This window comes from Orussus abietinus, unplaced genomic scaffold (assembly GCF_000612105.2).
Source record: "Orussus abietinus isolate OABI.00-Male unplaced genomic scaffold, Oabi_2.0 scaffold7, whole genome shotgun sequence".
Classification (NCBI taxonomy): Eukaryota; Metazoa; Arthropoda; class Insecta; order Hymenoptera; family Orussidae; genus Orussus; species Orussus abietinus.
The window spans coordinates 1,103,014-1,116,835 of record NW_019394453.1 but is presented as its reverse complement, the minus strand read 5'-3'; the positions used below and the strand labels follow the sequence as shown (position 1 = coordinate 1,116,835).

General features: G+C 43.0%; 1 protein-coding gene across 1 annotated transcript in view; it reads left to right on the top strand.

Moving 5' to 3' along the window:
- LOC105704139 (abnormal cell migration protein 10) overlaps positions 1-13,822 on the top strand; it is a 144,541-nt gene that overhangs the window by 48,280 nt on the left and 82,439 nt on the right. The window contains exon 2 of the mRNA XM_012433110.2: positions 3,772-3,919. Coding sequence (XP_012288533.1) covers positions 3,818-3,919 — 102 coding nt within the window. The 5' untranslated portion in view covers positions 3,772-3,817. The remainder of the gene's footprint in view (positions 1-3,771; positions 3,920-13,822) is intronic.

Sequence of the window (13,822 nt, the reverse complement as noted above, 5' to 3'; positions counted from 1 at the left end):
AAGCGGCGATTAGCAGACGCAGTAACGCGCGAAATAAAATGAAGGAATAAAAGAAGCACACCTGTATTAATACGACGTGCACTTCGATTACGTTACACATTAAAGCGACTTTATGCACTTGAACCTTATTTGAGGATTAATTCTTGCTACAATGGCGAAGCTGCACATACGTATGCATTTATGTGTATATTTGATCATCCGATAGGCGGTGTAGAAATGTTGTCAGGTATTTTCTATACTCGTCCTATCTGCTGACAATTAGTAGACACTTTTTGTTTAGCTTTTTATTAGCACGATAAACGTTGTCAGTCAATAAGAATTTTTATTCAATTTTTTGTTTCATGTTTTTTTTTTTTCAGCGCGATAACCTCGGCGTTATGGATGGTCGGGTAAATTGTCGCTTCCCGGATGATCTCTCGAGGTTATGTATGTCTGCGGTGTTCAAGGTTTGTCGTGGAAAAAGCGAAGAAAAGTGGCGGCGCGAGATTCACAATGTGCAGAATACGAGAGAATCCGGGAGTGAAAAATAGAAGGTGGCTGAAAAATCGAGGTGGCTTGTCGCACACCCGCAACGTGTACCGCGAATTTATTCGCAAACTCCGAGTTCGCCTATATTTTATTCATGGAGGAAATTCGATCGACTCGGGAATGTTGACTCTCAGGTGAATAGTGATTTTACCGGTCTCCGTCGATTCGTTTGAAAGGCTTGAAAATCCGTTGAGGTTATGTTCGGCACGTCGTTGTCTTCGGTGTCGCCCTCGCGCTTGTTGCGCATACATACTTGTTCGAATGATTTGGTGAGATTTATGGCGAAAAGTCTGAAACTGAGTTGCAAAGTGTCACTTGACAGTTAATAATTCAATAATTCATGATAATTTTTTAAGAATGACTCATATACGCGGAGAAGAATCGAAGGAATCAAGATGGCGTCCTCCGGGTCCGCAGTAACTTTGACGTAAAGATAAATGGTAAAAGAATCAGATCGCTAACTAGGCATATAAAGTCACTCTGATTATTAGTTTTCAACTCTTTTAGGATAAGCCTACTTCCGGAAAACATTCCTTCACCCTCATTTACAGGACAAAGGTAATTCTTTTTCAAAGAAGGGGCGAAGTGAAAATCAAGATGGCGTCCCCCGCTTCTGGAGTAATCTTGATGGTAAATTCTGCAGAAATTAGGTGTCTAAATGTCGCATATACAGTTACGAGCAAAATTCTCTTAAATGGCCTTTTCCATTTCGATTTATCGGAGAAAGTTGGTCCTTTTTCATCGTCGCGAAGTAACCTCGAGAGGAGATTTAGGTAAACTCGAGATTGTTGACTCGTTTTAACGGCGACTTGGCTAGTCTCTTTCGACCCTTCGAGTCCTCCTACGTCCGACATTGTCCCTTTTTCAACGGATCCGCTCGGTTTGAACTCGCAGACTCCCCTTTCGATTGTTCGACGAGTCTCCGTGGACCTCATTAAGCCCCCTTTACAATTCGCGGTACAAATAAAGCGGCGGACGAATTTCGCTCGTCACCCGTCGAGGATCCGTCACGAGAACGGAAGGCTCCGTGAAATCGCGTCGAGTGTTCTCCAGGTTTTTTCCTCCCCCGTGTCGTATCGGATCTACGATTTCACCGCGTCATTGCGAAACCATTGTCGGGACTCTTCGCTCGATGTTTTATTCCTTAACATTACCGCAGAAAAACCCGTTCCTTGTGAATAATGTCGCAAGACTATGCATCTTCTCTTAGAATCATCCCAATGGGCCCTGACGTGTTTCTACATTCGATCTCCGCCTCTATCTTTCCCCGCTTGTTAAATTTTAATTCCATCTATAAAAATATCTAGGAAAATCCTTATTTCCCCCAAGAAAATATTCCCTCCTTAAATTTTGAGGAATTTAGGAAATCTGAATTCCCATTCTCATCTCCGGAGGGAGATGTTAGAAACGATTCATTATATCTCTCGTATTCTGACGAATGATCATTACTAATCACGTCTCTTATTAAAATATCCTATAATAATTATTACTAAATATCTACTAATATTTTTTGTACTGTATTTTACAAGTCGTACCTATTGTTGATCTTCTGGATGTCAAGCCGAAGTCAGTTAAATTGAATTGAATTACATTAGGTCGGTTACAGAGGGTCATGTCGAGATTTCGACATAACTTCGCTCCGGGCTTCAATGTACTTGCCTGAGAACGGTATTATCGGTATTTTCCGTGCTTTTGAGAGACGCGGAAGCAGGAAGTAACATCAGACTCGTTTGAATCCTTGACGGCGACTCGGTGGAGATGACCTCGAGCAACTTCGTGATCTCTCCAGGCGCAGCATCCCCGAGGAGCTCGAGATAATCTGAGGAGCTTTGCAAGCGCACGCGGCTCCGCTTCGAGCTTATTTGTTTCCATCACGACTTCCGGGACACGTAAGAATAGCCCATTACGCCGATTGTCTGAGGAAAGTCTGCCCATCCAGCCTGGGTCGCTCGTAATCCAATCATAACTTTTATGCTCGTACCATGGGACTGCGTTTATGCGTTATGGCGAGAGAAATTGCAGTCACGATTGTTTACGGAAAAATGGCCGCTAGATAAACTCTTTGTCTCGGAGGAAATCCGTTTCCTCGAGCTCGGCTCGAGTCCGTATTTCTGAAACCAGGATGATGACTTCGTGGATCCTTTGAAAGGGGATAACCAGCGAATCCTCTGCATAATTAGCTATAACACGAATGATCCATTTCGTAAAACGGATTATATAAAATCAGTAGAATTTGGAAATTTCTAAACGCTTTCTTCGTAAGTCGCCTCGGAGTCATCGACTCGTTTTTGCGTCGTCGGTAGTCATTCAGCTGAATGGATGGGGAGCAGGTAATGACCGAGCAGTCAGGTGGGCTGCTCGTTAATAGGTCAATAGCTCCTAATTGCTGCGACAGGTAGATAATGGACTGTAATGGAAGCCAAGCCCTTGAACTACCTGTCCGGTACGTCCGGATGCCAATGACAGCGCGAGTGACAACGAGCCTATCGAGAAGACCCATTTCTCGGCGAAATTACGCCTGACATTCCGCATTCGTTCCGCAAAACTTGCTAATGACTTCCCAGGAATCTGTCACCCTAAGGAAATTAATATTTTTAATACTATCAGCACTCTTCGATTAAAAAAATACACAACTTGATCATTAATATTTCAAATATGACTATGCTTTAATTAAAAAAAGTACATCATTACATCGTTAATATTTGAAATATGATTAGTACCCTTTAGCTGAAAAACATTGCTTACGCCGTTTAATCATTAATATTTTATATACTATCAATATGCTTTATTGGAAAACAATTACTCACACCATTTAATCGATAAGATTTCAAGAATTATCGATATCCTATTGTTGAAATATATTCGATATTCGATTTGATTGACTAAACATGCGAAAATCTTGCGGGTATAGGTTACTGTAAAATTGCAGATTTTTGCAAACCGTCTCGCAGTTTTCTCCGCGTCACCTTGGCCAAGTTCTTGAGTAACTTTTTACGCGGCAGCTTAGGTAATTACCTGCTCTAACGAATCGGAAAACGGGCAGGTTTATTACCGCCAGATACGAACTTTCCTCGCATTAGGCCCTCCAGTTTTTGGCTGCTCTTCTTCGTCACCCTTGGGCCACTTTTAACGACGTCTCTTCGAGAGTTAGCGAGTGGCTGCTGCCCTCGTCTCAAGTTTTTCTCCTTTTTTTTTTCTTAATTCGAAGATGGCTCTTTAACTTTGTATGCATCTCCTTTCCAGATCCGGAGAGCAATTCGATTCGCAAACTGGAATAAAGTCGGAAAATATGGACCGCTACGAGGAGGAGGGAGGCGAGGACAGCGACAACGAGACGGATCCTGAACAGTTGCTGAACGAATGGCTGGGCGAACTCGACAGTCTCACCGTGGTGAGTTTTTTTTTCCTCTTTTTATTGGACATGAATATTTCAATACTCCTTACGAGATAACGTTCTTTCATTGGTCGGTTAAATTGTGGCCAAAGTCGGAGAGATAATCTCACCGCGATGAGATATATTCTTCCTCGGACTGTATATCTATACTTTTTTTTTTTTAATTCTGGCGGGACAACATTTCTTCTTAAACTTGCATAATTGCAGCAAAAACGTCGAGAGTTAAAAAGATATTCGACATAAGCGATTGAATCGGTTCGTGTCTTTTATGAAACAAGTTCGTAGAGAATAATGGCAGACTATCATTAGAGTTGACGGGATACGTTTTTAATATGAATCTTAGAATTAGACCGTGCGGTAAACTTCACCGCTCTGATTAGATATACGAGTGTATTTTAACTTCGAGTATATTTAATTTCCCGGTAATATGTGGGGCGTTTCTTCGTGCACAGTGATAGACGTAAGAAATGTCGGTGCAATTTTGCATGTCGACCCCGACGTCCGGACGAATAATTTAGTTTCAATGACCCCTCGACAAACGGAGGGGAGCCTTAATGACGTTCATTATGGGGAAGTCAGTTGGTAAAATTTCCGGAAAATCAGGCGGAATACGAGGGAGACGTAAGTTGACGTACTCGAGATGAGGGGTTCCGATAGCGCCGATGGGATCGATAAGGTCGATAAGATCGATAAGATCGACGGGCTGAAATCGAGCCGCGAATGTCCGGATTCTTCTCGAGGGCGATCGAAAGAGGCCGCGTGCGGAATGTAACGCGTCCATTATTTTCCGCCGAGCGGCCGCAGCTGCACTCGTCAATTCCAGGGCTCGTGCCAATTGTCGTCAATTGACTCGCGGTCTAAATAATTCCCCGGGGCGTCCGCTTACGCGGAAAGTCACTAGGCTCCAGGCATTTGTAACTAGGGATGTAGGAACTAGATGGTAACCGTCGACCGGTTCAATTGCTCGGCTTGCACGGAGATTTAAACGGGGAATTGATCCGCTCGTCAAGTGCATGACGGCTCCGAGGATGACTTTGGAGCTTACGTACCACTCGAGCCGAGAATCGATTAGAGTCATGAATCGACTCGAGTCATTCGGTACGACCTAGGGAGACCGATAGCTGTCTTCGTTAAATCCTAAAAAAAGGAAAAGGAAATATGAAATTCCGAGTAAACCTTGAAGAGGGGTCGCAATATCGCTATCGCTTGGAGATACATTTTTCCCCCTACATATGAGCAGACATGTGATAATTAATAATGAATTATAAGGAGACCATTCATTCTTTTTCGGTGTCTTCAGAAAGCATTCCTGATTTGTTCCGCGGATGTTTTTCTACTTATATCACGATTACTTGGAATGAGAATATTTTCTTTACGATAATGAGTTTCGGATTGAATCTCGCCGTTCAGAAGGAGGGGGTCGGGAGGTACACGCGGCTGATAACAGAAGCGCGTGGGTGCACTTTGGAGGGACGTCGAAGGTACGTCCAGGGGGCCACCGTGATACCAACTCGGGCCACGGATAACTTCCTGTTCCAGTTAAAGGCTCTCCTCCGGAGATGATAAGGGGCTCTCAGGGATAATCGGGGAGAGCGATCTCTCTTCCTGGAACGCGCCTAGCTCGAACTGGAGCGCGCCTTGTAAGCCGCCACCGTTTTATACGATGATAATGCAGTAACGACAACGCGTCGTTATTAAGACGTCGATTCGGCCCGAGAGATCGATCATTAACGTGGAAAGGGAACTTCGGCCCGGTTATTTCATCCACTTCCGGGAAGGATCGCATGCGCGCTGCGTCCGCGGTCCCGCCCTCTAAAAATATCGATAATTGGCCAATCTCAAATTGACTCTGAACTCAAAATCGAATTCTTATTAAATTTGTACATTGAGTAACAAATTCGTGATTCTATTATACCGAAGAAACAATTTTTTTTCTTTTAAAGAAATGTTCTTTCCACCAGAACCCTATTACTTGATCCGATTGAGCATTACTCAAAGAAAAGGTTCTTTTTAATCCTAGAAATTTTTTTCCCAGGGTAGTGACGGGTCTTTACTCTGATTTTCAATTTTCCTTACGAAGGATTTAGAGTAAATGAAAAATTATTATTGAGGTTTGATATTAATAGAAATGGATGAAAAATAGAAGAATAGTATGGGAGGGGAGAAACGTGCGAGAAGAGGTGTAAGGTCTCGTTTGGAACGTTTACGTTTTAGGAATATCTCTTTTTCTCTTCCTCGTTCTCCCTCTCTCGATCTCGCTCGAGTGGGTTTCGCGCTCTCGAGAGAGCTGCGAGGGATCGATTGTTTCGCGCGGCGCGATTGCTCGCCAACAATAATGCAATAATGCGTGCACTTGTCGCAGAAGGGTGTCGAGTGAAAGCTACTGCGTGGGTGCCACTGTAAGGTCGTCCGCCTTCGGCTTCCTTTTTTTTTTATCCGTAGCTCCCCTTCTACCCGCGACATACAATTTCTTGGATGATACAGAGCGAGCCGCATTTCTAAATAATTAATATGTTTAGATACGTGGTAAAAATTATTTCAAACATTTACTAAGAACCGCGGAGAGGTTTAAATTTAAGTACATTTAAAGCAATACCCGCAGAAGACACCTCGCGATACCCAGTAAGCCGAATTATTAATCTGACAGATTTTTTAATTATGAAAGATCTGAACAAGAGCAAACACAAGCACGTTATCGGCAAGAAGAGTTCGAGAGTGACCCGGAAACGCACATCGGCTCGATAACGAAACTTTCTGATGTTCCAAACTGGTTCAATTATACTTGTATCGCGATTTACTCGAAATTGGAGCGCGCGAAGTCGCGGCTTATCAGCGGCGCGCCGCGCTTCCGGCGTTATCACTATCGGCGCGAATTGATTCGCGAGCGGACTAGACTCGATTCACTTTCCATCGAGTGAAAATAAAGAGAGAAAGAGAGAGAGAGAGAGGGGCAGCTGCGCGCGGCACCCTAAGCGATCGAGAGAGAGAGTCGAGCTTTCAGACTCGCTTCTCCTCGCTGTCTCTCTCCCCTTTTCTCGTCGAGGGAATCGCTAGTCGACGGGCCGCGAGCTTTTTTCCACGGAGGGAGGAGAAAAAGAAGGAAAAGCGGTGCTCGGAGATTTCCCCACGTTTCCGACGAGCGGTGTTCCTCCGTTTTAGCGGCGGCGGTTCGTGCGCTTTGTGGGCCCTCCGTAAAATCAGAGCTTTTTGGAGCCGCTCTCGAAAGTCCACGAAGAGCGGTTCGAGGGTCCGCCTCGTTATACGGGACCGAGAGCGAGCTTTTGCACTTGCACTTGGGCCGAGGTCGGTCAAGGCGCCGCTGTAGCTGCAGATCGATAGCCGGTGCAACCGTGCCGCCTTCTCCGAGGGAACGAACTCTGACCCCTGCGGCCTCGAGAGCTTCGACCTTTTTGAAAAGGCTTTTCCAATATTTCGTTACACCGCCAGTTGACACGTAGAAAGTAAGCTACTCTGTACGTCGGTTTTTTCAAGGTGAATAATTAGGGCTCTTTAGCGTGGAATTCATTTGTTAGAAATAAAGTTTAAAACGGGAAGAACGTCTTCAAGTCCAATCATTTGTAGGTTAGGTTCGAAGGATATTAAAAGCTGCATTTATAACTAACGTTAAGAGCCATTTAAAAGCTACAGATAAATATGGACGATTTTTAACGGTAATAGTCAAGTATATGTGCAGACCTTAACATCGTTTAAACCTAACTTACAATATTTATTTTCAATCTGATTCTTATCTGAAGTCTTTAAATGGCTAAAAAACGTCTTTTAACGCTAAAAGTAAGATATGCGTTCGAGCCCAGGTGTTTAAAATTCGCTAAGGTATCGCGAAATGATCGATCTGCCGAAACTAGGCAGACGTACTTGATTATTGCATTTCATGCATGTATTTGAATCTCTATCTACCTAAAATGCAAGCTAAAATATCATTGATAATTCCTTTTAAATCTGCATTACTCGAACACAATTATGTAAAGTCTACCTTATATCCCTATACACCAACTCTTTAAAATATCCGGAAAAATGTACAATGCTTAAGTAGGTACATGCTACATACAATGCTTAGTAAGGTATCGCGAAATGTTCGATCTGGCGAAACTAGGCAGACGTTCTTGAATATTGCATTTCATGCATGTATTTGAATCTCTATCTACCTAAAATGCAAACTGAAATATCATTGATAATTCCTTTTAAATCTGCATTACTCGAACACAATTATGTAAAGTCTACCTTATATCCCTATACACCAACTCTTTAACATATCCGGAAAAATGTACAATGCTTAAGTAGGTACATGCTACATACAATGCTTAGTAAGGTATCACGAAATGATCGATCTGGCGAAACTAGGCAGCCGTTCTCGACGTGTTATCCCGAAATTGCGAAAGGGCGAGGCCTCGGCAGGGAGAGGATTTTGCACTTGCACTTGGGTGGAGCAGAGGTCGGTCAAGGCGCTGTTGCAGCTGCAGATCGATAGCCGGTGCAACGTGGCACGTAGCGCTGTATAGGACGTATCCAATCCGCTCGCCTCGGCTCGCCTCGTCTCGAATCCGCTCGAATCCGCTCGAATCCGCTCGTGCTCACCGTGGATCGACTTCTGACGCGGCTTCGAGGGTCCCTCCTCTCGGATTTCACAGGAATTTTCGCGAAATTCCGCTCTTTTGAATCGCCGCCAGCACCGAGCGAGCTTTTCCATTCATCCTCCGTGGGTTTTTGAAATCCGAGCGCCTCCGAGTGGCTCTCGGGGGAGCCCTGACCGTCGCGGGGGCTCGGATCGAAAAAGTGCATTTGCATGTGCCCAAACCCGCTGCAAGTATACACACGGATACTTAATATGTAAAGTAATTGGGCCAGGAGCGGAGTACTCGTTAAAAAATGAGATCATTGGAATATCTCTGCAAATGATCGGTTCCTTTCTTCGATAAGAGATCGGGATGACCAGACGGGTAATGACACAAATTTTCAATGTTTTTCATTTTTTTTTTTCTTTCTAATAATCGTGTAAATCACCTGTAACAATCTACTCTGAATTAGATATTAAAATAATAATGATGTAGGATTAGATTATTGAGGTGATGTGAAAGTGTCATATGTACATACCAAAAAGTCAAGATATTTATGAAACTTTTATCCAAACTGGGTGCATCGAATCATTTGAAACTTCCTCACGAGATTATGGAGGCCCTAAGGAAGAACGCGATGCTCGTGAAATCTCATTTTTAGAGAACAATGTTGTATTTATCTTGGACAAGAATTAAAAAAAATAATATCGTTCGAGAAACGAAATTTCACGAGCATTGCGTTCTTGCTTAGGGCCGCCATAATCACGTGTTAAAATTTCAGATAATTCGGTGCACCCGATATGGAGTAAAGTTTTATAAATATTTTCACCTTTTCGCATGTGATGTATGCCACTTTCGTAAGAGCACTATCTTAAGAGCAGATTGATTAATTAAAGAAATATATGAGAAGTTAAAAATTTGTCTTACATGTGTGGATCTCTTCGTAAAGGCAAAAGAACGGTTTATTTTGTGTTGACACGCGTTGGAGCCGTCAAGTCTATTAACGTTGTTGATATCATCGGCTTGGCGGTAATTCAGTCAATCATTCGGTTTTGTCAAACCGACGACGCAAGTACCGCAAGGTCGAGATTAAGCTTACTCAGCCGGGGTATATCGATATCTCGATATTGGACGTTTGTCACATTCCTCAGGTTGTGTCACGCTTCATTCTAAGCTGATCTTTGTTTGAACAGACACTGTGGTCCGTCGCGAATTAAATGGGATCGAATCAAATAAAATGCCACTTATCACGATGCTTTTATTCCATAATACCCATGCAGCGATACGAAACGTGTATGTATTTATTAAATAAAAAATAATAATAATTCAGTAGAATTTGCGCACGCAATGTGGAATTTGTCATCCGTTTCGTCTGCTCCTCGAAGTCGCGGTTGAGAGGTTATCAACGTGTGCTGAGATTGCATAATGCACTTCTCAGAATGCACATGTACCGTCTGGACGGGATGAATTTTCTGTAGAATTATTGTGACTATTGATGAACTAATTATTTTTTTAACAATAGTATTTGATATTTATCTAAACCGGCTTCGCGGTACAACTCGATCCTCCTTATCAGGTCTTGATAACGTGCCGTAACCGTTTCCTGATTTTTATCGTGGACATCGCACCGATGTCGCGAAGAAAGTTTATAACGAGTGCGATGAATTGCCCCAGGTTTCCCTGGGTAATAAATATTTTTTCCCCGACAGGTGCTCCAATTACCGCACATTTAACGAGCCGGCGTGATTCGTTATGCATCGGTGCTGATAAAATTGGCTGGCGGCGTACTGATTTTTTTACTTTTATGAGCAAGGATTTTCAATCTGGCGCCATCTAGCGGTACTCGGTTGAAATCTGTACAGATACTCTACGGAGTCGATATTTTATCTGGCTGTCGGAAGTTTCTACTATACCGACGAACGGTTTATGCACGACTCTCTTCACAGTTCCGCCCTTCGCCGCAGCGCCGCAATCGCCTACGTATCGTTCCCTTTTTACTTCTCTCGTCATTCTTAAAAAATTGAATGCAAATTGTTAAAAAAAAATGTACAAAAAGGAGTTAAAATGATTGCATTTATAATTAGTGTTCGGTACTTATAACATTCGGAAATATTAAGTAGTCGCTTCCCTCACTCCCGCAGTTACGCAATTTAGATGGGGGGGCAAAGATTTCGAATACAAAGTGCGCTGCTTCTGGTAAAGGGAAAGAACGCAAAGTAGGAGGGACAAAATGGAAGCAATTAGGCCGTTATGGAGAAAGACATAAAGATAATGCGTACGCGGTAGTGCAGATAAGGGCTTCCGGTGGCGTTAACGTATGAACTGTGTTATCGCGATCGGTAATCTTCCCTCGTTGGAGCATAGGAACTCGAGAATTGAACGTCCCTCTTGTATCGATATTTTCGAGGGAGCGAATATTTACACGCACGTCCACTTATCCTAATTCTTGCGCACTCGTCGAAATATACGAGTCCTCAATTTATGCCCTTAATTTTTCCATTCCAGAGTCTCGCGAAATATTCTGAGATTCCCAATTAGAGATTTCATATTGGGACATTGGAGTTGCGGGGAAAAAAGAAAATCGAGGGTTGGATGCAGAGAGGAGGGTGGACGTAGTAAATAGATAAACGACCAAGAGTTTCCGGCGACTATTAGTATGCGAGCTCGGTTATATCCGCATCCGCGCGGTAGTTCGTGGCATCCTGATCACGACTACCGATCCATGTGCCTTTGTCCTCTATATTACTATATCCGGTCCAACGGAGCGGACGGATATATCGGGAGGGATCGATATCGCGGTAATCGTTTCCGAAATCGCTGCCCGATAACGACTCGTACCGAGCGCCATCGCTGCTTATCGGCTCTCCTCGCCAATTGCGACACGACGCAATTTGTTTTTTATATCGAAAATTGAGACTCGTGTAATTCACTGGCATCGGCGACATTCCCTGATATTAGATATTAAGTATTTAGAGAATTTCTGTGGAGAAGTCAAGGCCTTATCATCACATTGAGGTGATATGAAGGAGTCACTTTTTATATATCGAAACGTGAAGATGTTTATGAAACTTTTCATTAAACTGGATGCCTCAATAATCCGAAACTTTAAGTCGTGATTATATAAGTCATAGTGAAGGGGTTGAAACTCAGGAAATTTCATTATTCTAAAAGGAATTTCCTTTTTCGATTCTTGTCCGGGATAAATAGAAATTATTTTTTCGCGATATGAAATAGTACATTTTTCAGGGAGTATTATTATACCTTGCTCGGCAAAAAAAGCGCAAAAATATTGTGCGCATCGGAGACTTTTATAGTATATGATTATGTGAAGTGATAACGATTCAATTCTGGCTTAACAAAATAATTGCAAGTACTGAAATATTTTCATGTTCTCCATTTTTTACGCTGAATAATACGTGTGGTTGGCAGATACATGTAACTTAAATTTTCAGGTGTCGCAGTTCATTTTGCCGAGCAGTGTATTTTTTAATCAATTGTTATGCGTCGTTATTAAAATCGAGGAGGTGGTGCTTTTCGCGGAAATTTGGGAATTTTTTAACAGCGCGTCCTTTTCCTACGGTCTTCTTCGCTTCCTTTTTTCTTTCCCGAAAGAATGGACTTTGTCGGATCGAAAGGAACGTGCGGCTGCAATGGCGGCTCGTTAGGTCGTCAATTGACGAGCACTTGCCGAATTAAGTCCCATTCGTTTCCATGCAAGGACCACAATGGCCCGTTCCGGGGGGCCGAGGGAAAGGGAGCCATCCCAGGACACGCGCAGGAGGTCCGTCTTCTACGGCCGCTCGAGTCGGACTGGCATGGCGGCTCCGAATTGATCCAAAAGGGTGCATTTTCTTCCTCTCCATCGACCTAATTTTAAACTATTATATATATATAATTATAAACTTGGCCTCGCTTTGATAGTTCATATACATTTATTTCTGAATTTAACGTAAAATTGCAAAATCCACATAACGTATTATCAACTTGGTTTAAATATAAATTTATTTAAAAATATTAAATTTATATCCAAATTGAATTCGAAAGCGCACAGTATATTGCAAAATTACTTAAACAGCAAAGTGTAATACGTTCCATATGAATAAAAAAAAAATTAAAAAGGCAAAGTGCAAAGCTTACCGATATTTTATTTTTATACTCGTGCGATGAAAATGCGCAACTATGAGGTATCGTTTGGACATTTGATTTTTGCTCCTTTCCGAGTTCTTCGAGTTTTGAGAAAGCCATGGAAGAGAGCTCGAGAGTCGGCAGAGAATCGCTCGGGGGAGGAAGAGAGAGGCCGTGCACGTGCCTAGGAGCAGCTGCAATTTCGGAAGGGCCTCCTCCTCTTTTCTCTGCTCCGTTCCTCCGGCATCCTTTACCCGTGCAAAGCGATACCACTTCCTTGTCTCGGATGGGGCTTCTGTTTTCTTTGGGAGCCCCCGGCCAGAGCCCTTATTATTTCCCTGCCCACCAATTATAGCCCCGTTAAGCCTCCATTTCCCAGTCTGTCTATAAATCGACCCTCTGTCTAGAAATCGACGAGCACTCTTCGTTGCCTTCCCTCGAGAACAATGGGTCCTGCAGGTGGAGATGACACTCATTGTACATCTTCGAAATAATTTTGTTCCGATGAGCCCTTAAGGGGAATAAACTGTATAATTTCTGTTAAACAATTGGGTGGCTGGGTGCGACATTTTTGGTCGTTGTTCTAAAATCTCGCGAAATTTCAATATTCAATTGAAACTCTTAAGAGAATTTTTTGAAGGAAGAAAAAAATGTATTTTATTTATGTTCGGAGGGTTCTGCGGGGGGTGCTGTAAGGGGTGTTCTATTCGATGGAAAGAAAAAAACCTCGGGGGGAGGAGCCATTGTATCCTGAGTTTGGAAGTTCAGGAAGCAAGTGTATGTTCTTTTTTTTTTTTATTTTAACCTTTGTCATCCATCCAGTTTCTGAAGCAAGGGAAGTAGAAGTTGGCGAGTCCTATCCGAGGGATCGGCCATTCGTTCTGTTTGCCATCTGTTGCGCCTCAAGGCTCCCATAAAGTACACACTCTCGGGCAGAATACACGTTGCGGTGCAAATCCGATTTCCGCCATTTTTTCGCCATCCTGCAAGGGACCCATTAATTTAAATAACGCGTCCATTGCGAACTATCAGGAACTATCGCAGCCCTATCCAACCTCGCGGGTAAATCCCCCCATCACTAACGTAAATTACTCAGAAATTCCTGTTGGTACGTTGCTTCCCTTCTGTTAACAAATTTTTTAGCGTCCTCCCTTAAAATAGGTATTTTCAAATCAGAAGAAAAAAGATATTCAGACAAATT